The following is a 20,921-nucleotide window of genomic DNA, read 5'->3' on the forward strand; positions in this document are numbered from 1 at the left end:
CTATAGTGGCAAACATGTTATTTAAATTCCACTCAACGATACAATTGGAAGTTTCTTTTTGCTAGAGGTGCATATGCATATATTCCACCCTCAATCTCTAACTAATATGAAGAGTTTGCAACAGCCTTACCACATTATGTAATGCCTATGATAGATGTATGCCCCAAGTAAGAGGCCACATGATGAATCCATCCTCCCAACATGTGTAAAAAGCATGGCTTATAGAGGACATCTTCCTACCATGAGATGTGGGGTGGATTATGTTCCTTCGTTATCCAATTTGATAACATTTGTTGAAATCAATCTATTCTTTAATACTTTGGTTTCATTTCAAATGGGGACAACCAATATAATGGGCTTCTACTAATCAAACATAAGCTGAACAAGAATTTCAAAATACTCTCAGCCCTAGATTCAATGAAATTTATGATAAGTTTTGGATGTAATGGATGTGGTTGGAACAGAAGAAATCCATTGAAGTCTTAGCAAGGATGAAGAGACAAAAAATACAACACTCTTGATGTTGGTATCAGACACAATTGAAGTAGAGAAAATCAGTTAGTACTTTATATGCTTGAACTGTTATATAGATCTTTAAAACCCAGAAGACTTAGCCAAGATAAAGAGAGAGAAAACATACTCTCTCCATATTCTTGTGAGATATGGTTAAAATTAAGAAAATCAATTAGTACATAAAGCTTGAACTATATTACTTCTTTGGTTGTTTTGACAACCAAAATGTGTCATATTCAGAAGGAAAGTAATATAAATTGAATTTTTATGAATCATCGATCAAGAAGATGTTTTTCCTAGCTGTATTCCCAACTATGCTTCCTTTATTTTCGTTTGTCATATTCAGAAGGAAAGTAATATAAATTGAATTTTTATGAATCATCAATCAAGAAGATGTTTTTCCTAGCTGTATTCCCAACTATGCTTCCTTTATTTTCGTTTGAGTATTGATACTCCCCTGAATTGTGTCTGTCAAGTGTCACCGCTTCGTCAAACAAAGAATCCTCTTGCAATACTACAGGTGCTTCAAATATATTTTCCATATGAAAGTCTGCATTTTGGGGTGCCAAAGTGTCATCAAAATCTTCCTTTACATCATCTTTTGACCACATTGGATTGAATACCTGCATGAAATGAGTGTAAGAAACATGTGTGAAATTGTTTTGGATACCATGCTAATTTTCCAAGTCATCATCTAATGAATCACATTAATCACATTTCAAGTCATCTCTGAGGAATACAATGTGGTTTGGTTTGGCAACAACAGAGTTGAAGGCCTTGAGCTTGTGATAGTCACCAGGCTCAATTATGATTTTGAGACAATGACCCTGAACCTGTGATGGTTCATCATACAAGTTTTGCATAGGTTATAGATTGTGTCATGGTCATGGCTTATGGATTGTGGATGATGTATTTTATTAATAAGGTTTGGATAAATATTTACACATCCTGCCTCAAACAATATCGATGAATAATCATATCTTATGAATTGCGCATGTTATCCTCTCAATTGTTGATATATAGTAAGTGGAACTAATATATCTAGTAGCTTACTTCGTGATATTTAGACTAAACCGGGAACATATTCTAACCAAATCTACCTAATCCTAGTTAGTCATATGATCAGTTCTATTTAGATTCTATCATGCAAACTGTCATTGAAAGTATTCTAGAAATGTTAGGGACTATTGCACTCTTCAAGCAACAATAATACAAGTGATAATGAACTCTAAAACAACAATAGTTTAAAGTGATTTGTGGTGGGTTTTAGTTAAGATTTTACTTGTTGCCAAGTAGCTAATTAATAAAGTTTCATATGTAGGAGTACTTACTCTAGTCTTTTTCAACATGTCGTCCTCAGATAATGTTCCATCATCATAATCATATGATAGACTTCTTCTATATCGAATAATCAAAATTGTCACATATAGCATGAAAACTAATGGACATGTTAAACCTGATGCAATCTTTGCCCTTACATCTACAAGGCAAAATAAACTTCAAATAGTTGCATATACTTGAGCAAGAAGCATCCTTTATGTTAAAGAATAATTCAGGTTTTAGTTGAATATACACACCTGGAGGAATATACTCGAAATTGATTAAGATACGTTCAACATCTTGGAGAGGATTAGTATTGTTTGAAGTGCAATCTTCCATACATCCGAAATTCCCCAAATCATTTACGATAATTGTGAGCAATACAGTTCTTAGGCCCTATGTGAAAACATCCATTACAAGGAAATGTAAATGACATGCTTATTACAGCAACAAACTCTCTATTTACATTTGAAACGTCAGAAGAGTGGAGAAAGGAATTGTTTGTGAAACTATTTTGTTTGTCTCGGTACCTAAGCAACTAGACATTCAATGGGTCCTATTTCTTCCATAGTAACATGTTTTTGATACAATAAATACTATCCTACATGCTTGAATCCAAATAAATGCTTAAAAAGAGATTACTATTGACTAACAAACCTTTGGGTTTGTTATAATAACATGAAGTGACTTCAGAGCATCATTGCATGATTGAATAGTATCTTGGAACTCAATCTTATGACCAGTTATAATTCTCTTGTTCTCTCTTAGCTTAGTTTCACTTGGATTAATCCATTCATTTGAATCTTCACTCAGAGAAGTTGGACGTAGAGAGATTTTCAAACTTTGGGAGCTGACTTCAATTGATATTTTCAACTGTAATTCTTTTGTAGTTCCTGCAAAACAGGGGTGTACATTTGATGGTGTACATGTTTGAATAATGTTAAGGATAAAATTAGGGAAGCCAACATATAAACAGTGAAATACTAAATAAATGTAAAAAATAAAAGGGTGAACTTAAATCATGGAAAAGCACGCATTACAAATATAAAAGATACTACTATTATTAGGAACTTCCATAATGAGGTCCAAACTAACAAGTATAATTACAATGAAATGAACCAAAATCATAAGATCCTTCGGCTACAAACATTTAAAGATTGTGAATATGATAATGAAATATTCCTGTGTATATAATGCTGAAAACCTAATACACGTGGACAAGAATTGCCAGCAGTGCATAGCCCCCACAAAACAATGAGGAACTTTTTACACGGTAGATTTCTAAGCATCACCATCTGAGATTGTGGAGGGTATATTGTTAGCTCTACAAGTTTCAAGCATACGTAGGAAATGTGAAAAATATGTGAAATTGAATGTGGCCAATTTGAACACATGTAGCAAGGAAAGAGGTGTGAACCTTAAGCATACTACAAATAGTGATAAAGAGATCATTAACAAGTTAAACTATTTTAAAATTAAATTTGGAATTAAAGAATTAATAATGATGGTTATACATGGTGCATTAATAATAAACTAATGTGGTTAAGCTAAGAGCTCATATATTACCCTGATGTGAATATGCATCTATTAATATTGCACTTAACAGCATACGGAATCCATATTTGGAAATAACACATGAATAAAAGCATACCTCGAACATCTCTTTCATCAGGATCACCCACAGCTATACTAGTTATAGGAATTTCATTATGTGTCTTCCAATAGGTTGCATTAAAGAAGAGAATATTGGATGATATGTTAATGAATGGTGGATTGTTCTTAGCTTGTAGCAGGACTAAGATACTTGCTTTTGAACCTTCCTGCTTTGTATTGAACATTTGCATGCTAATGTTGTCATTTCCATTGAAAAGTGGTTCCCTAGAAATAGCATAATGTAAAAGGTTATTTATGCCAAGAACAGAAGGTTCAAATTTTAATGTAACCTTCACTGTAGTATGTCCTGGTCTTCACATGAAAAAAAGTAGTATTAAAATATACTCTAATCATCTAAAAATCTGTCTAAACTGTTGATGTTTCTGCAATACCAATTAATGATGGTGATCACAAACGTATCTGCCATAATATTTGGAAAGATGGTTCTAAAATACCGAATGAGTTAGAAAGTTAGTTCTAAAATACCGCAGATGGTGTCTCTACAGTGTTGGAAAATACACATGGACGTCCAGAAAATTTGGACAAGGATATTTGCTCATAATGGCATTCCCTTTCAAAATTTCATCAAAATCTCATAGGATGGCAATTTCTGTGAGAAAATGGTTGCCAGTCATTACATATAATGTCTTGAGAGGTGGTTACTATTTACTTCAGAGAGGAAGTCTCAACTATCGTCCAATCTACCACATAGAAAGATCCTGAGGATGTAGTATTGTACATTGAATCTCCTCCAACAATCGAATGTTTGTGTTGGTCATTGCCCAACATTTAAATATTACTCAAAGGAACAAGTTTTTGAATGTTAGATCTTGACAGGACCATGCGAGATAATCGCATGCTTCAGAATGATAAGACTCCCATTTTCAGTCTATCAGTGAACTATAAATAAGGTTACTATCAGACCTTATGTGTAAGTGATTTCAGAAAAAATAAAATATCAATATGTATACCCATAAAACATCATGGAGGATTACAAAAACTGAAACACAAAAAAGTCTCATATCGAATCTGATTTAAAGTAAAATCTTACCCTATATAACGCAATGCTTGAACAGCAGCGCTAACAAGGGTAAAAGATCCTGTGAATACGAGTGATGACTTTGAAGAGTTTGACATAGACTCTTCTTGATTATCAAATGAAAGAACTTGGACACCTTGCCATAGTTGTGGTAAATCTGGAGCAAAGTAGATGTGTCCATGTTTGGCCTGGACCTCAATTTCAAGGGTCTCATCGATATTGGGGCTTATAATTTCCAAGCCTTTGATGCCCCTGCAATCCATATCCATATACATTAATTGTAATTATTTGAAAATGATGCTGCCAATGTAATTATTTTGAAAATACACAATCAGCCATAAAAATAACTCTAGCCCCTGAAAAATGATTGAGCAAATGAAATGATATTCCAATAAGACAATCATCCTACAAGAATAAAACTATTATAATAACCATGAATTGCCTACCTCTGGCTTGGAATCGACTGATCCTCCAATCCTATTAACACTTGAGGATTAGATACAAACTGTGGAACATATGCAAACACAGTAATGCTAACATCTCCATAGGCTATTTGATTCTTGAAGTCCATAATAGTATATATGAGGTTATCAATTCCCGTGAAGTTTACTTGGGGAGTATAAACCAAAGAGCTTCCAACCACTTCGGCTTTTCCATAAAATGGGCCCTGTTTCACAGAATTATGGGGTCAAGCACAATGCATCACAAATACTAGAACGAATTAGGGCATTACCAGATACTTTATTTTCTTGAATATGAATATAGCCTGAGTTCATATTATCCCATCAAACTGCTATCAGTGAGAGGTTGAAAAATGGACGAATCTTTTGGTGGGATGTTCAAGTTCACTGATCCAAACTATTCAGTTTGGAAGTCTAAAATGAGGGACATGCTAGTGTGTAAAGATCTGTGGTTGCCGGTGCAATATGGCAAGGACAGACCTGACAAGATAGATGCCCTCACTTGGGAATCCATGCATCTAAATGTAGCCGCATACATACTTCAATGATGAGACCGAAGTAGATGTATTGTGGAAGAAGATAGGAGGTATGTTTGAGACAAACAACACTTTGAATAGAGTTTCCGTCTTTAGGAAGATAGTGAGGTTGAGATATCAGGATGGCTCAAGCATGGCTGAGCACCTAAATGCCTTTCAAGGGTTGATTAATAAAACCATCTCTCTAGAAATACCTCTAGCTGATGAGGTATTAGTCTTGCTGTTGCTAGGCTCTCTTCCAGACAACTGGGAGACACTTGTGGTGACTTTAGGTAACTCAACACCTCAAGGCAAACAACTGACCCTAGACATGTTGAAGCCGAGTTTGCTGAATGAAGAAGCTCGATGAAAGGACAAAGAGTCCAACTTTGACCATAAGGACTTAATCATAGAAAGTGACTCTAGTAGAGGAAGGGGCAAGTAGAAAGGTCCCCAAAACAGGGACAAGTCCAGATCTAGGTCGACGTCCAAAGGAAGGCTCTTCCAGAAGAACCAGGGCACTTCCAGAAGAACTACCGACACTATAGAAAGGACAAAGGGGGAGCTAAGGGTGTTGAGCCGAAAAAGATTTTGGACAACAAGAACACCTTAGACATTGCTGTGAGTGAGGAGGACATGTTGTTCGTTAGTGAACAGAATTGTGTAAACCTTGCATATGGTGAGTCCACTTGGGCAGTTGACTCAGGTGCATCATTCCATCTGACTCCCAAGAGAGAATGTTGCTCATCCTACATAGCTGGAGACTACGGATATGTGAAGATGGGAAATAAGCATGCTTGCAAAATCGTTGGAATTGGTAATGTGTGTTTGCTGACATCTACAGGTTGCAGAATGTATGCCATGTTCCGGATATCAGACTGAATCTGATATCAGCCAGATGGCTAGACGATGAAGGATATAATGGTAGTTTTTAGAGGGGCATGTGAAAATTCTGCAAAGGTAATCTGATAGTGGCTCATGCCCAAAAGCAAAATACACTTACGTGATGCATGCACAACTGTGCCGGAATGAGGCAAATGTAGCAACCGAAACAGCCGGTGAGTTTTGGCACAAGAGGCTCAGCCATATGAGTCAAAGGCGAATGCAGATGCTGGCTGAAAAGGAACTCCTGCCGGAGGTAAGAAATATGCATCTAGATAAATGTATTGTCTTCCTGGCCAACCAGCAAAACAGGGTTGCCTTTCACCCTAGGCCTCCGATGAGGAGGAAAGTTGCTTTGGAATTGGTGCACACAAATGTATGTTATGTTGATGCAAAGTCACATGCTGGTGCACAATACTTTGTAACGTTTATAAATGATTACAGCCGAAAGTTGTGGGCTTTTGACCAAGTGCTGTCCGTCTTCAAGCAATTCCAAGCAAGAGCAAAAAGGGAGTCTGGACAAAAGTTGACAGCTGTCCACACAGACAATGGGGGCGAGTACAGAGGGCAGCTAGAGGAGTACTGCCGATGCGAGGTGATTAAAATTGAGTATGCAAAACCCAAAACTCTTGAGCTAAATGGTATGGCCGAAAGGATGAATAGAACAATCATGGAAAAGGTCCGATGTATGCAGTCACATGCCAAGCTTGGAAAGACCTATTGGGCTGAGGCGTTGATGAAGGCTATTTACATTATAAACAAGTCTCCCTCAGTGCCACTTGATGGTGATGTCCCACAGAGGACATGGACAGGAAAAGATGTGTCCTACCGAAGATGTACATATGTCTAGCATATGTACATGTGGCAAAGGACCAAAGATCAAAATTGGACAGCAAGTTCCGACCATGTATATTCTTGGGGTACTGTGAGGACTAATTTGGCTATAGATTATGGGACCTAATACACAAGAAGGTCATCAGGAGCTGGGACATAGTCTTTATGGAGGATAAGACCATTGTTGACTGGGAAATGCAAAGACCAGGGTCATCCCACCAGCCGACCGACATATGGAAGCCAGCTGAAGCAGCCGAATCTGGATTGACTCATACAAGCTGAACAGAATACCAGCCGATCGACAACTGGCAGCCGGCTGATGAGTATTGGGAGCCGGCTCATGTACATATTGAGCTGGCCGGCAGAAGGCAGCTGGCTGATGCACTGGAGGTGGCCGCCTCCGATGAAGCTGAATCAGATCCAGATGAAGGGCCGCCTATGGCAATTGAGCCAGAGCCAGCCTTTGATAGAAGAAGGTACCCCCTAAGGAGGAGAGCCCCTTGCCAATATCCAACCAGAGAGTATGTGTTGCTGACTGATGAAGGGGAGCCGGAATGCTTTGAGAAAGCAATGATTGATGCCCACAGAAAGGAGTGGTATTATGCCATGCAAGACAAAATGGATTCCTTGCATGAGACCCACACATATGAGCTGACTGAGCTGCTGAAAGGAAAAAAGGTACAGAGAAATAAGTGGGTACACAAATTGAAACTTAAAGAGAACAGAAATCCACCTAGATACAAAGCCCGCATTGAGGTGAAGGGTTTCCAGCATAAAAAAGGTGTAGATTTCGATGCAATATTTGCTTTAGTGGTTAAGATGACATCCATTAGAACTGTGCTAAACATTGCAGCCAACATGAACTTGGAGATAGAGTAGGTGGATGTCAAGATTGCTTTCTTGCATGGTGATCTAGAAGAAGAGATCTACATGCAACAACCTGAAGGATTTGAAGAAAGAAAGAAAGAAAGATATATTAACGTCTTTTAAGAGGCCAAAATGGCCTATAAGACCGAGTAAGAGATTACATCTTAAATGTTTTCTCGTCTTTGAGAACAAATCAAAATAAAGTAAATATTACACAGTAAATATAAAAGTAAATAAGATGAAAAGAAAAGAGACGAGAGAATCTGGTTTTTGGCACATGCGAGATTCTCAAGTTAGGTGTATTGTAGCTTTTGTCTCCGAAAGATCTCTATCATAGGTCAATCCAGAATGGAAATGTCTCCGAAGCGAGGGAAGCACCTACGATGGCGGGAGATAATGGCTTTTATTTGTCGATGACAAGGGTGTCGAGGTCGTGGTCCATGGCGCTGGGGCCTACGTGCACGGCAAATTGCCATTGCCCGATCAATCGTAACCCCTTTGTTATATCCTGGTCTGGATCCCATTTCTGTATCCTGGGGTTGACTTCTAGCATTAGGAGTGATGGAGCTAAAGAAAGTTGTGATTGTTCTTTGTGGATGAGCTTGTGTGGCTGTATTCTTCAACAACTTTTCCCGATGTCTCTTGAGCTCGAGCAAGAAAAGTCCTAGGCATCTTTGGTCCTCATATTCCATTACCTTGCGTAGTGGGCCAAAGCCTTGTTTAAAGAGGCAATGGTATCTCCCTTTGATTTCATAAAAGACACCACAATGACAAACATAGTGTTCTTCAGATTCCACTCCTTGATGACACAATTGGCAAATTCTCTCTTCTAGAGGTAGTCGTGTATATCTGCCCACCTCAATCTGTAGCTGATGTGATGAGGTTCGCAGCTACCCTATCACACTACGCAGCGCATAGGATACATGTATGTCCATATAAGGTGGCCTTATGACAAATCCATCCTCCGATGTATGTAAGAAGTGTGTCTTATAGTGGGCCATCTTTGTACCAAGTGCTATTTTGGGGCTGATCCATGTTATCTTGTTTTCTAAGTTAATAATATCAGTTTGGATCACTCTATTCTTTTCCACTTTGGTCATATTGAGATGGGGACAATCCAAGCTATATTGGAACGGGGGTAGTGCATTTATACTCATGCCATGTGACTCGAACCATTGCTGCATTTCAGCATACCAACAGTGAGTGTCTCCATTTTCAGCCAATTGTCTTGATGACATAATTGCCAACCTTGGGTACCTTCGTTTAGGGAGCTCCCAAAGACGTTGGATAAATGTCACTGATCGGAACAATGCCTCGGTTATTATAGGTGCTGCTCCCATCTCTGCCCGGATTATATCGTGGGGCACCGATGCTTTGCTCCTTATCATGCGAGCAATCATTGACACTAAAGGTCTCTCTAAATCTTTCCAATGATTTGCCTTGTTAAGACTCGGTTCCCATGTCTCTACTCCATAGAGAAGAGTTGGTGTGACAAGTGTATCAAATAACCACAGCTTAGTCCGTGGCTCTTGGAACTGCAAATGTGCACATTGTCTTTCGAGAGCACCCAGGGCTGCATATCCACAAGAAAGTCGGGCACAAGCGGCCTCTTGTAAGGAGAACCTAGGTCCTGTAAATGTTATTCCTAGGTATGTGTAGGAGCGTGTGTATTCCACCTTTTCCTCTCCCAAGAAGAATTCTGGTTCTGATCTTGTTACCCATGCTTGGGTGGTGTTAAACACCATCACTTTAGTTTTATTCATGTTGATTGACAAACCTTTGTCCGTACAAAATAGTTTTAAGGCATTTAGATGTCTTTGTAGTCCCTCCGGAGAGTCAGAGATCAGCACAATATCATCAGCATATAGTAATATCTGTATAGCTATACCTGCTAGGTGTGCTCCGGAACCACCAAATCTCTCTATGTACTGTGATACCTCATCTATATAGAGACCGAAGAGTGTGGGGGATAGTGGGCATCCTTGCTTCACGCCAATTGTGCTGGCCACCGCCTCTGACAATCCCTTAGGAGTGCATAGATACCCCATTGCATATCTATAGGAACACCAATGGCCTCTAGCCACTGCATAAGCCGAGCACGTGGCACAGTGTCAAAGGCTTTTCGAAAATCCACAAAGCAGCAATAAATCCTCTTATTGTGGGCTCTGCCCTCCTCAATAAGGGCCCGGAGGGTGAATATGTGATCCAAAGTTGTGAAACCCTTCCGAAAGCCTGCCTGTCCAATTGAACGGCAGCCATTTTGCTCTGCCCATATACTCAATTCTGATTCCAGAATCGAGCCATATAGTTTAGCCAAGTAATGGCCAATCATGATTGTCCTATAGTTGCTTGGCATCATGGGGTCTCCACTCTTAAGGATTGGCACAATGGTATGCTGAGTCCATCTAGTAGGAAAACCTTCGCACATGGCTCTATTAAAGATGCGTGCTAGCAATGGGAGCAAGGTGTCACGGGCATAGATAAAGTGTTCACCCACCAAGCCATCATGATCTTGGGCCTTCCCGAATTGTAGCCTATCAATGGCATTTCTTACATTTTGTGGTGTAAAGAAGGTTGATTCATGTGGGCGTGAGGCATTCGGGTGGGGAAGAGGAGGTTGCCCCGGGGTATCATCTAGGACCTTTGCATATTCGTGCCACACCTGAGGTGAGGTCAGTTGTGTGGTGGGTTGCCTCTCATTAAACATTTTCCATGCTCTTTTACTCTCTCGTCCTAGAAACAAGCGATACAAATGATCTTCAAATTTAGCCAAATACAATCTCTTCTTCCTCCTTACGAGGCGTTGGAAGGTTGCTCTCGCTTGGTTGTATGTATAAGTTATATCACGTTGCAAGCATCTCCTTGTATCACGACATTCATCATCATACCAACTATTTTGTATTACTCTACTGAGTTTGGGGGGGTTAGCCGTTGTGTGAGGGAAGGCTTTTGTGGCTGCTTTATGCAATGATTTGGATAAACCTTGGGTAAGTTCTTCAAGGGGTGCAAAAGGATCCAAATCTAGCATGCCATTGTATACACCACAACTATAGACATCAATTGTCTCGCGAGTGAATAGATACCTAGCCAGCCCACTCTCCTTAGCATATACATTGTGCATCCATCCTTTACCTCAAAGCGTAGATATGCATGATCAGCTGCCAAGCCAATAGGTCTTCCCGATATAGTGAACACTTTTATTTCAGGTATAAGAGATGGAGATCCCATTAGATAATCGACTGTGCTTGAGCCCCCTTTTGGGTTCCAACATGTCAAAGCATCTGATCCAGGCCATTGTGACAAGCCATTATATATCACAAGTCCATGCGCGCTTCCCAAGGCTAGAAAGTGTTTTCCATATTCAGTTATAGCACTCATATCTTGAGCTTTTCTCTTTAGACCAACCTCTTCCACCATAACTTCTCCATAGACAGCCTCGTCAGTGTTAAATATAGTTGTTTGTTCATCCTTGGTTCGTGCATTAAAATCTCCTAATAGTATTATATCCCCCATAGTAGCAAATCTTATGATATCATCATATAGTGGTAGATATGGTGATTCACCTAGAGGTGCAAACCTTGAATAGGCAGGTGGAAAGTAGCAAATTGCAATATATAGCTCCCTAAGATCCCCTCTTTTTATGCATATCCACATGTAGCGTGCATCCACATCCTTATGTACAACATGCACTCTACCATGGAGCTCCTCTTTGTATAGCATAGCCACTCCTCCCGAACCTCTAGTGCTTCCTTGTGTCCGAGGTTGGGGGCGACATATTGACTCCTATCTGTATCCTTGGACCTCGGGGAGTTTGCTAGCCATACATTGGTGAGTCTCTATATACATAGCAATATCTGTGTTTTTCAATGTATCTTCAAAATATCCGACATCTGTCCGTAGAGAGCCGTTGCAATTCTATATGGTCATGCGTAGGGTCTCATAGGCCATATATCGTCATGCGGTTCTCTTCTCTGTAATAATGACCTTGCCGTCTCTATATACGGCCCATTTACCTTCCTTTCTTGCATCAAGCACTCGTGGCATGTTTTCTTTGCGGTGTGCCACTTGGGCTGGAGTGAGATCGTCATCTAAGTATATCTTTTCACCCTTGAGTGCCTTTCGTTTAGAGAGGAAAGCTTTTTTCTTGTCAATATCCATGAAGCGGATGATAAGGGCTTTAGCTCTAGACTCATCTCTTCCCACTCTCCACGCCGAAGAAAATGGAATATCCGATGCTCCAATCTTGGTTGCGAGATTCTTGGCATCTTCTTGTGGACTTCCCTTTTCGGCCCAACCAACCACTCGTACATGCAATGCACGAGCTTTCCTCTTTGCTTCTTCTTCTAAAGTAGCATTCATCATTGCCATCCTATCCATGGATGTTCCTTTTTGCTTTTTTACTACCTCTATCCAAGGAGCATTTGCTTTAATTTTGTTTTGGGCGTGCTCGGCTTGAGCTTTGGCATCTTTGGCGATGTTTGCCCATGTTTGCATTTCCTTCGTGACATTGGCTTTCACTGTAGAGATGCATCTTTCCACTGCTTCTTGTCCTTTTTCGAAATCCACTTTTATAGCTCCTAACTCAACCTTACTTGAGGATATTTCATCCTTAAGGTATTGTGTCATGTCATCCTTGAGCTCTAAGTGTGATTTCTCCACATGGCTTATAATGTCTTTCCGCATCTCTTCTAATAACTCAGCCTTGATAGAGGCGTACAATTCTTATTTCTGTTTCTCTATCTCCTTTTTCATTTCTTCCTTTAGTGCTATTTCGATATCTTCTCTAATACGGTTGATCTCTTGCGCAATCAAATGGCGTAAAAGATCATGTTTCCCATTTTCGACATCGAATGGAATGTCGGATGGGGCTTGCGTTCTAGGTTCCTTATGCGCCCTTCTGACACTATTCAGGTCCCGTCCTTTTCGTCTATGATAACTTCTTGTGGTCTTCAATAGATCTAGACCCTCGTCATGCGTGTTAAGATCCATCTTTTCAGTGTTTGTCCCTTCGGACTCCATGGTGTGTTGAGGGCAAAAAGAATGGAAGTTACTACGGGGCAGAAAGAATACAGGAACAGAGTTGGCAGAAGATACAGGAAATCAGATTAGGAAGAGAACGCACAAGATCAGGCATTGCAGAAAACACAGAGGACAGACATTTCAGAAAAGACAGACAGAGCCAAAACCCTAAACGCAAAGCATAAACCCTACAGAAAGAAAGAAAGAAAGAAAGAAAGATATATTAATGTTTTTTTAGAGGCCAAAATGGCCTATAAGACCGAATAAGAGAAAGAGAGCAGAAGGAAAAGAAAACCTGGTATGCCGGTTGAGAAAGAGCTTGTATGGGCTGAAGCAAGCTCCCCGGCAATGATATAAAAGTTCGAATCCTTCAAGGTAGATCATGGATTCCACAAAACACAAGCCGGCCATTGTGTTTTTGTGAAGAGATATGATAGAAGAGATTTTATGATTCTCCTATTATATGCTGACGACATGCTTGTTGACGAATAGGATGTAAAGAAGATTGCAAGTTTGGAAAAGGCTTTGAGTAAGTCCTTTGCAATGAAAGATTTAGGTCCAGCAAAGCAGATATTGGGGATGCACATAGTTCGAGACAAGACAAAGAACATGTTATGGCTGTCATAGGAAAAGTACATGACAAAGGTGCCCCAAAGATTCAACATGCAGAATGCCAAGCCAATCAGCTCGACATTGCCAACAATTGTAAGCTGAATGCAATCAATGTATAAAGACCAAAAAGGATAAAGCTGAGACGAGGAAGATACCATATGTCTCAAATGTGGGAAGCCCGATGTATGCTATGGTGTGTACCAGGCCAGACATTGCATACGCTGTTGGAACTATAAGAAAGTACATGAGCAATCCCGGAAAGGAACATTGGGCTACAATAACGTGGGTACTCAGATACCTGAGAGGCACCTTGAGTGTTTGCCTCAGATACGGCTTAGGGAAACCTGTGCTTGAAGGGTGTACAGACTTTGATATGACGACTGATGCTGATTCCAGCCGATCTACATCTGGGTGACCTATGTAGGGGGGACCGTATCATGGCAAAATCTAGGTTGCAAAAGTCTATGGCTTTGTCAACCATAGAAGTTGAGTACATGGCGGCTGTAGAAGCCAATATGGAACTAATATGGATGAGAGATTTCATGAGTGAGTTAGGATTGAGGCAAGATCAGTTCCTACTTCACTGTGATGATCAAAGTGTGATCCACCTTGCTAAGAATGCTACCTACCACTCTCGAACAAAACATATCCAGAGGAGATATCATTGGTTACGAGAAAGTGTGATCCACCTTGCTAAGAATGCTACCTCCCACTCTCGAACAAAACATATCCAGAGGAGATATCATTGGTAACGAGAGAGAATAGAAGAAAAGGAATTTACCCTTGTAAAGATCCATACAAATGATAATGGATCAAATATGCTGACGAAAGTTTTGTCTATGGATCAAATAGGCATGGTCGACTCTCCCATACAAGAGTGAAGGGGGAGTTTATTATGAAATGTTGTCCCTCCTTATGGGAGAAGAGCCGATTCGACTAGAGATCGATTCGGCTAAGAGCCGGCCGAGTATATGTGCCGGCCTGAGAGCCAGATAAAGGATTGAGAACCGACTATCTAGTTGAGGGCCAGCTAAGAGTTGGCTATCTGGCTAAGGACAAAAATGTAAATACATACACACACACACACACACACACACACACACACACACACACACACATGTATGTATAACCCTAGGCGTGTGAATCAGTGAGACAGAGATACATAATAGAGTAGAACTGAATAGAATAAGTGTGAGAGTGAGAGTGAGAACGATACAGTGAAAAAGGAGTGTGGACAGTGGTGTTAATCTGTCTGCTGAGACAAAGGCCTGTTCAAGGTTGTGGCCTTGACGGAACTGCCCTTTCCCTAGTCGGCTAGGAAAGCTGAGAATATATTTTGTACACACTTTGATAGTGATTTTGTTCTGGAGACAGTGGGGTCCCGTGGTTTTTTCCGATTAGGGTTTCCACATTAAATCTCTGTGCATTGTTTTTCTTGCCTTGTTGTTTTTCATTCCTGTTTGCTAGTCGGCTGAGTCTGAGTCCATATTATCCCGTGATTAATTACCACAGAGGTTGATTGATAGATAATGACCCCTCTGAACACAACCAACAACTTTTATTCTACCACAAGCAACTATAACCAACACATTATGATTCCTATACCTTGCATAATGAAAGAAAATTAAACTCAGGCAATCCAACTGAGGCGGACAATTGGAACAAGGCGGATATAATGGACAGGAGATAGAAGGGGCATCTGGCACATATCACAGTGCTAAAATGACATTTCCTGAAACGGTCATATGACATGAGCTGGTACCAATTTGTACAACATAATACCCACACTGACTAACAGAAATCAAAATTTGATTGGAGATATAACTCTCTGTCACCCTCCAGGCACTGGCCAAAATGAGCTCAACAAAGTTCTTCTGCCTTACTCCCTATCCTTCACCACATCAATGCCTCCCATCTGCCAATTCTGCTTGCCCTCGAGCCTGCCTCACCCCTTATCTTCTGGTAGGGCGGTAAATCTCTTTAATACAGTCAACATATTTTCATTCTATGTGCCTTTGCAGAGGTTTTGCAGCAAGTAGATGTTCAGTATGTTGCGTTTCTGCAATAAGTGTTAAAGCTATATAATGTGCTTTACTTTCTATGCCAGCTTCTAAGATCATAATAACAAAACTTTCATTTACTATTCGATCATGTATCTTTTAACATACAAATGTTCTAGGTTGGGTTATATACTTTGTTCATTCCATCAATTTCTTTATGAGGAAAGAACCTAAATAAGAAGAGCTTAATCAAAACCCCCTTAGTCACGTTCTAGGGGTAGAGTACAAGAGGATACCTTGCATACTCCTCCTAACTTCGGCGAGCCATATGAAACATAATCGTTTAATAAAGGATTGAATGAGACAAACTTGTTAATCCAAGACCAAACTTCATCCTTCATGGCAATCGGTTTATTCGAAACTGCCAACCATAATACAATTTAGGTAAGAGTTTCCATAATGGGTGTACACTAACAGAGCAAGCTGATAATAGAATGAGAGTATCAACAAAAAGAAAGCACCAGATTATAGAGACGAGGTGCATTTACACGGAGATAAAGTTTTCTTCCACATTCATCAATGTTTTATGAAAGACCCCAACTAGGTTCTGTCATCAATAAAAATCCAAAAACAGATCGGGACTGCAAATAATGCATACCACTTACCATAAAAGGAAAGATCAAAGTTGAAGGTTGACTTCCCTTGATACAGGATAAGTTGAACAGCCAGCCGAACATCAGTGGCAACATCGATATATGGAGTCTCACATTTTAGCGTCTCTTGTGATGTATTGAAGCTTCCTAAACGTGTCTCAATGTCACCAAAATTACAAGAGAAAGATATTATTTGCATCAGATTTTCCCCATATAAAGTTATTGTTGTATGTTCTTTTGCAGGTAGAAGCGTAGGTATCACATGGCTGATTGAGACCGCTTCAGTACTACCTATTAAAAAAATAGTAAACATTTTATATGCAAGAAAATTTAAGAAGTTCATGTAGCATTTTGTTTCTCTCTTCTTTTCCAAGGATATCACATTATTTAAATGTGCAAATTACACAAAATACACAACTAGCATGAAACCTGGACCAGAGTAAAAGCACTTTAGAACCAACAAAAATGTGGGAAATAATAGGCATCACAGGAGGCCCTAAAATTGGCAGTGTAGTGAGGTTTACCACCATTAGGTTATGGAAATCATGTTTGCTGAGATTTGATGGCATAATTTCAGGAAAAACAAACACAGGGCAAGATTCAGAGAAATTATAATAAATGGGGTAGGAGACGTTGGAAATCAGAAATGTTGTTTACCTGTTTCGCACATTGTATTCCCAAGGTAGAGAGGTATAGAGCTCAATTTTCACATAGGAGACACTCAATCAAAAGGGTAGCTGGCTCTAAGCAGCTGTCTTTTTCATTGAGGAGCTTCGACCTCTCAAAGAGAACAGTACTATTCTAGACAGAGTTTGCAAATGTTGTGGATACTCTTAGGGAATTAACATGATATTTTTGTCTTCCTTCCTTTCTCCTCAAGGCACCTAGTGTCATAAGATTGTTGAAAACTTCGTACAAGCAACACAGAAAACTCTAATCATTTAAGGAAATACGAAGTTCCCAGCCTCTAACCTTTGTTTTAAATATGCGAGATTACATTATAAGGAGCCAAATGATAATATAACAAGAAAACAGAACAAAACAAGTTCCGATTCACAATGTGCATCATTATACCTTTCAAAACAACAAATTGATTTTGGCCAAAAATGTTGATGCCTTTATATGTTATGTTTATATTGTAAGTTCCATCTGTTTCCAACCGGAAAGGAAACAAATATTTTCCATTATCCCCATCAAACGGGACCCCTGAATATATAAAAGAAGCCTTTGTGTTTATCAAGTCAACAGCAAACCCCTCTCCACCAGAAGTTCGATTATTTCCAAAAGAATCTTTAGCTTGAATGGTAAAAACTCCAGAAGTTCCAATTAGTACCCTGTCACTTGTACTGATGGTATACGTGCATTTCAATGGATCTACATCATCTGCCAGAATTTAAACAATCTCAACCTTAAAAAATATTCAAAGCATACATTTGTTAGAAATATTGAGAATCGATTAGATAGGTATATGAAAACAAAACTTCTATTACATATGAGAGTAGCTAACAATGGTAGTTCACCCATGCACTCACACTTTAGAGCTTAGATGGGGACTGATGATCAATCCAACCATTGCGTAAGAAAGTGGATTATATTCTATGTTTGGTCTGAGTATAACATTAAATGTGCAAGTCAGTTAATAGTAGTGGAGATATTCCTTTTTTGTCAACTGACTTGACATTTAATATGACCCAAGTCCCTAGATACAGGCTAGTGCTAGATAGTACTTATCTTGAAGTCAATGACACATACTTCAAGACTAAGTACATCGTAACTTGCCCACAAAATATTCTAGTTGATTTGATTAGCCTATTTCACTCTTTCCTATTACCTATTTCACTCTTTCCTAAATCCATTGTGTCCTACCACATCTACGGTTTCCTAGATTAACACCTTATCGACCCATATGGTCAAGTTGCACACTAGCCGCTCCTCATTTGGGGCGCTATCACAGAACGTGCACTCTAAGAGCACATATGGGGATAGATTTACAACTTGGGGCTGATCATTGATTATATCTAACAACTGCACAGAAATGTACAATCATATTATTATATTATAGACATGTCAATACATTAAAAGAGTGACAAACATGTAGATAATCTAGGGGGAGCATCATGTTTACCCTCCATGTAATAAGGTCAAAAATCACATAAAAGCAAAGAACCACCTAAAATAAATCAGTTCATCTAATTCGTATCATGTTCCATGATCATCTGGCAGCAGTTGAAATTACATGGAAAACAAAAGAAACTTCAAATTTTCATTAACACGGATTTTAATTCTAAAATTAGCATCATCTTACAATATTTTCATGCAAAAAATATATTATTCTTCAAAGACAGTATTGGAAAGCATATATTCTAGATTTCTCATACAATCTTATTAGATTAGTAAGGACTGTGATCGCTTTCCTGAATATTATTATTATTATATAAACCAATGCTTACTTGGTAGCACATTGATCACCATTGACTTTGTCATGATAGATTGTCCACCGTATTTTATAGAAAAATTATAGTTTCCTACTGTGTTCTGAGACAGATTAACACCGTATATGCCATTTCCAATGTAGGATAGATTGAAAACTTCTATTTTTGATCCAATGACATCAACCATAAAATGGGCATCTTGTATTCCCAAGTCTGTACCATTTACTGTATTTCCCAGCTTGTCTCTAGCTTCAACTTCGATACTTATTGCACCTCCTACCTTAACGTTACTTAAATCTGAAGTGTTTATTATACAATGTTGTGGAGAAATTGGACCTGCATGTCTTCCACAAATCCACAAATCCATATTACTTTACAAAAAGTAAAAACAGAATCTTTCTTGATCACTGTACACACCATTTTTCAATTGTTCAAGACATCACTTGTTTCTTTATATCTTTCTTGTTCACTATATCTTGTTTCACATATACCAATCAACACAATGCAAGATAAATAATGTTATTATGGCACCAACTATGATAATAAACAAATGAATGAGTTTTCAAACAATCAAATTCACCTAGAGAGCCTCATTCAAAAGTTCATCCTTCTGATGGAGCCCTCGCCGTGGTCATCAAGGAGAGGGGATGGGGGCCCAATACAGAATGAAGAGAAAACTTGGAGGAAAGCAAGGGATGGTAAGAGGATAAAGAAGAAAGAAAGATATATTAACGTCTTCTAAGAGGCCATAATAGCCTATAAGACAAACAAGAGATTAAATCTTGAGAACAATAAACCAAGGAATCATGTTAACTATCAAGTATAACATTCTCAAATCAAATAGATTGTAATTTTTGTTTTCGAAATATCTCGAACATACATCCAATTTGATAATGTCAGTTCCGATCACTCTATTTTTTCCAGTTTGGTCATGTTCAAATGGGGCAGGCAATCCAAACTAAATTGGAATGGAAGTGGTGCATTTATACTTTTGCCACATGACTCAAACTGTTATGTTTCAGCATACCAACAATTATAAAAAACGATACAAAGCTTTCAAATTGTTATGTAATAGTACACAGGTGTGCAACTTTATTTAGGCATGTATCTTCTAGGTAGGTTTCAGGTAATTGCAGAAAGTGAGCTAAATAAATAAAAACACTGGAAACTGGGGTGTCATAATTGCAAAAAATATCAATAAATAAAATTTTAGCTTGGAAACTGAAGGTTGATCGTTACTTTTCCACCAGGACAAAAAATCCTCACGCTCAGAGCCAAAGCTCAACTACATCTGCATGTGAGGCTTTAAATGTTGTAGGGCATTCAGACCATTGAGGGAGTACATAGTTTGTACTTGGCATTATCATCCTGCACACGCCAAGGGTATATGGATTACAGCACTCAAATTCATCTACATGAGTATATGAACCTCCAGAATCCAGAGCACATGAATGCCACATTACATATGAATGATCACTAGACAGCCAGCCTATGGCAAGAAATCCAGTAGGCAGACACGCTGTCGTGATGTTGTGTGTCCAATGGGAGAAATTGTGAAATAGTGTGTGGTTCCACGCACATTACACAAACAATTATAAATATGAAAATTAGCCTAGGGTCTAGTGGCATTCGAGTGCATATAGAGGGGTGCAAGCAAGATCTGAACCTTGCACCTCCAAGTACTACCAAGTATTTTAAATGTTTTGTATTTCTTTTCATATTCAAAAGGCATAGGAAACAACCGTACAAAACCGTCTGCACAAAACCATGTTCCAAGCCCATGGTTTTGTGCATGCCACAAGAAAAACCGTGTGCCCAAAAATCATGGGTTCAAGCCCATGGTTTTGTGCATGTTAGAACCATGGATAGACCTATAAAAACCCTTGTAAGTCTTGTGTAAGGGGGGGGCTCAATATGTGATATCACCATCACCACCACCATCAATACAATACTCTCATTTATCTTTTTTCAAATTAATAATTTTCTCTCAAGTGGACATTGTCCTCCTCAACTCAAATATCCACATCATTGTCTTTTAACTTCGCGAACGTCCTCCTCAGTCCGAGACCCCGGTGGTCCCGCTCAAGTGGCACATGCACGCGAGCATTTTCGCAACACTAG

General features: G+C 39.2%; 2 protein-coding genes across 13 annotated transcripts in view; both read right to left on the reverse strand.

Moving 5' to 3' along the window:
- Positions 1-666: 666 nt before the first annotated feature.
- Positions 667-20,921, reverse strand: part of LOC147861663 (uncharacterized) — a 44,373-nt gene continuing 24,118 nt past the window's right edge. For 9 of the 12 annotated variants that reach the window (XM_087322456.1, XM_087322452.1, XM_087322453.1 and 6 more), the window contains 11 exons: positions 18,819-19,136; positions 17,443-17,751; positions 16,381-16,659; positions 16,012-16,136; positions 4,972-5,192; positions 4,538-4,777; positions 3,485-3,711; positions 2,491-2,726; positions 2,091-2,229; positions 1,845-1,993; positions 667-1,136 (listed from right to left, as the gene is read on the reverse strand). In XM_087322456.1, coding sequence (XP_087178582.1) covers positions 885-1,136; positions 1,845-1,993; positions 2,091-2,229; positions 2,491-2,726; positions 3,485-3,711; positions 4,538-4,777; positions 4,972-5,192; positions 16,012-16,136; positions 16,381-16,659; positions 17,443-17,751; positions 18,819-19,136 — 2,495 coding nt within the window. In that variant the 3' untranslated portion in view covers positions 667-884. Of the gene's footprint in view, positions 1,137-1,844; positions 1,994-2,090; positions 2,230-2,490; positions 2,727-3,484; positions 3,712-4,537; positions 4,778-4,971; positions 5,193-16,011; positions 16,137-16,380; positions 16,660-17,442; positions 17,752-18,818; positions 19,137-20,921 lie in introns of those variants that run through there. The other 3 variants (XM_087322450.1, XM_087322454.1, XM_087322458.1) reach the window with 3 other exon arrangements.
- Positions 8,176-10,080, reverse strand: LOC147861664 (uncharacterized). The gene is made up of 2 exons (XM_087322977.1): positions 9,342-10,080; positions 8,176-9,262 (listed from the first exon to the last, which is right to left on the reverse strand). The coding sequence occupies exons 1-2, from the start codon at positions 9,845-9,847 to the stop codon at positions 9,238-9,240; spliced, it is 531 nt and encodes a 176-aa protein (XP_087179103.1). The 5' UTR covers positions 9,848-10,080; the 3' UTR covers positions 8,176-9,237.

Source organism: Azolla caroliniana, unplaced genomic scaffold, assembly GCF_043228905.1.
Source record: "Azolla caroliniana isolate FFs.n. ecotype wild unplaced genomic scaffold, voAzoCaro1.0.p SCAF_7, whole genome shotgun sequence".
Lineage (NCBI taxonomy): Eukaryota > Viridiplantae > Streptophyta > Polypodiopsida > Salviniales > Salviniaceae > Azolla > Azolla caroliniana.

Excerpts from the sequence above, each read along its gene's own strand:
- LOC147861664 (XM_087322977.1), bottom strand. The coding sequence starts at position 9,847 with ATGAATAAAACTAAAGTGATGGTGTTTAACACCACCCAAGCATGGGTA. Across the intron at positions 9,263-9,341 it reads TGGGAGCTCCCTAAACGAAG|CAATGGTTCGAGTCACATGG; the intron begins GTACCCAAGGTT and ends GCTGAAATGCAG.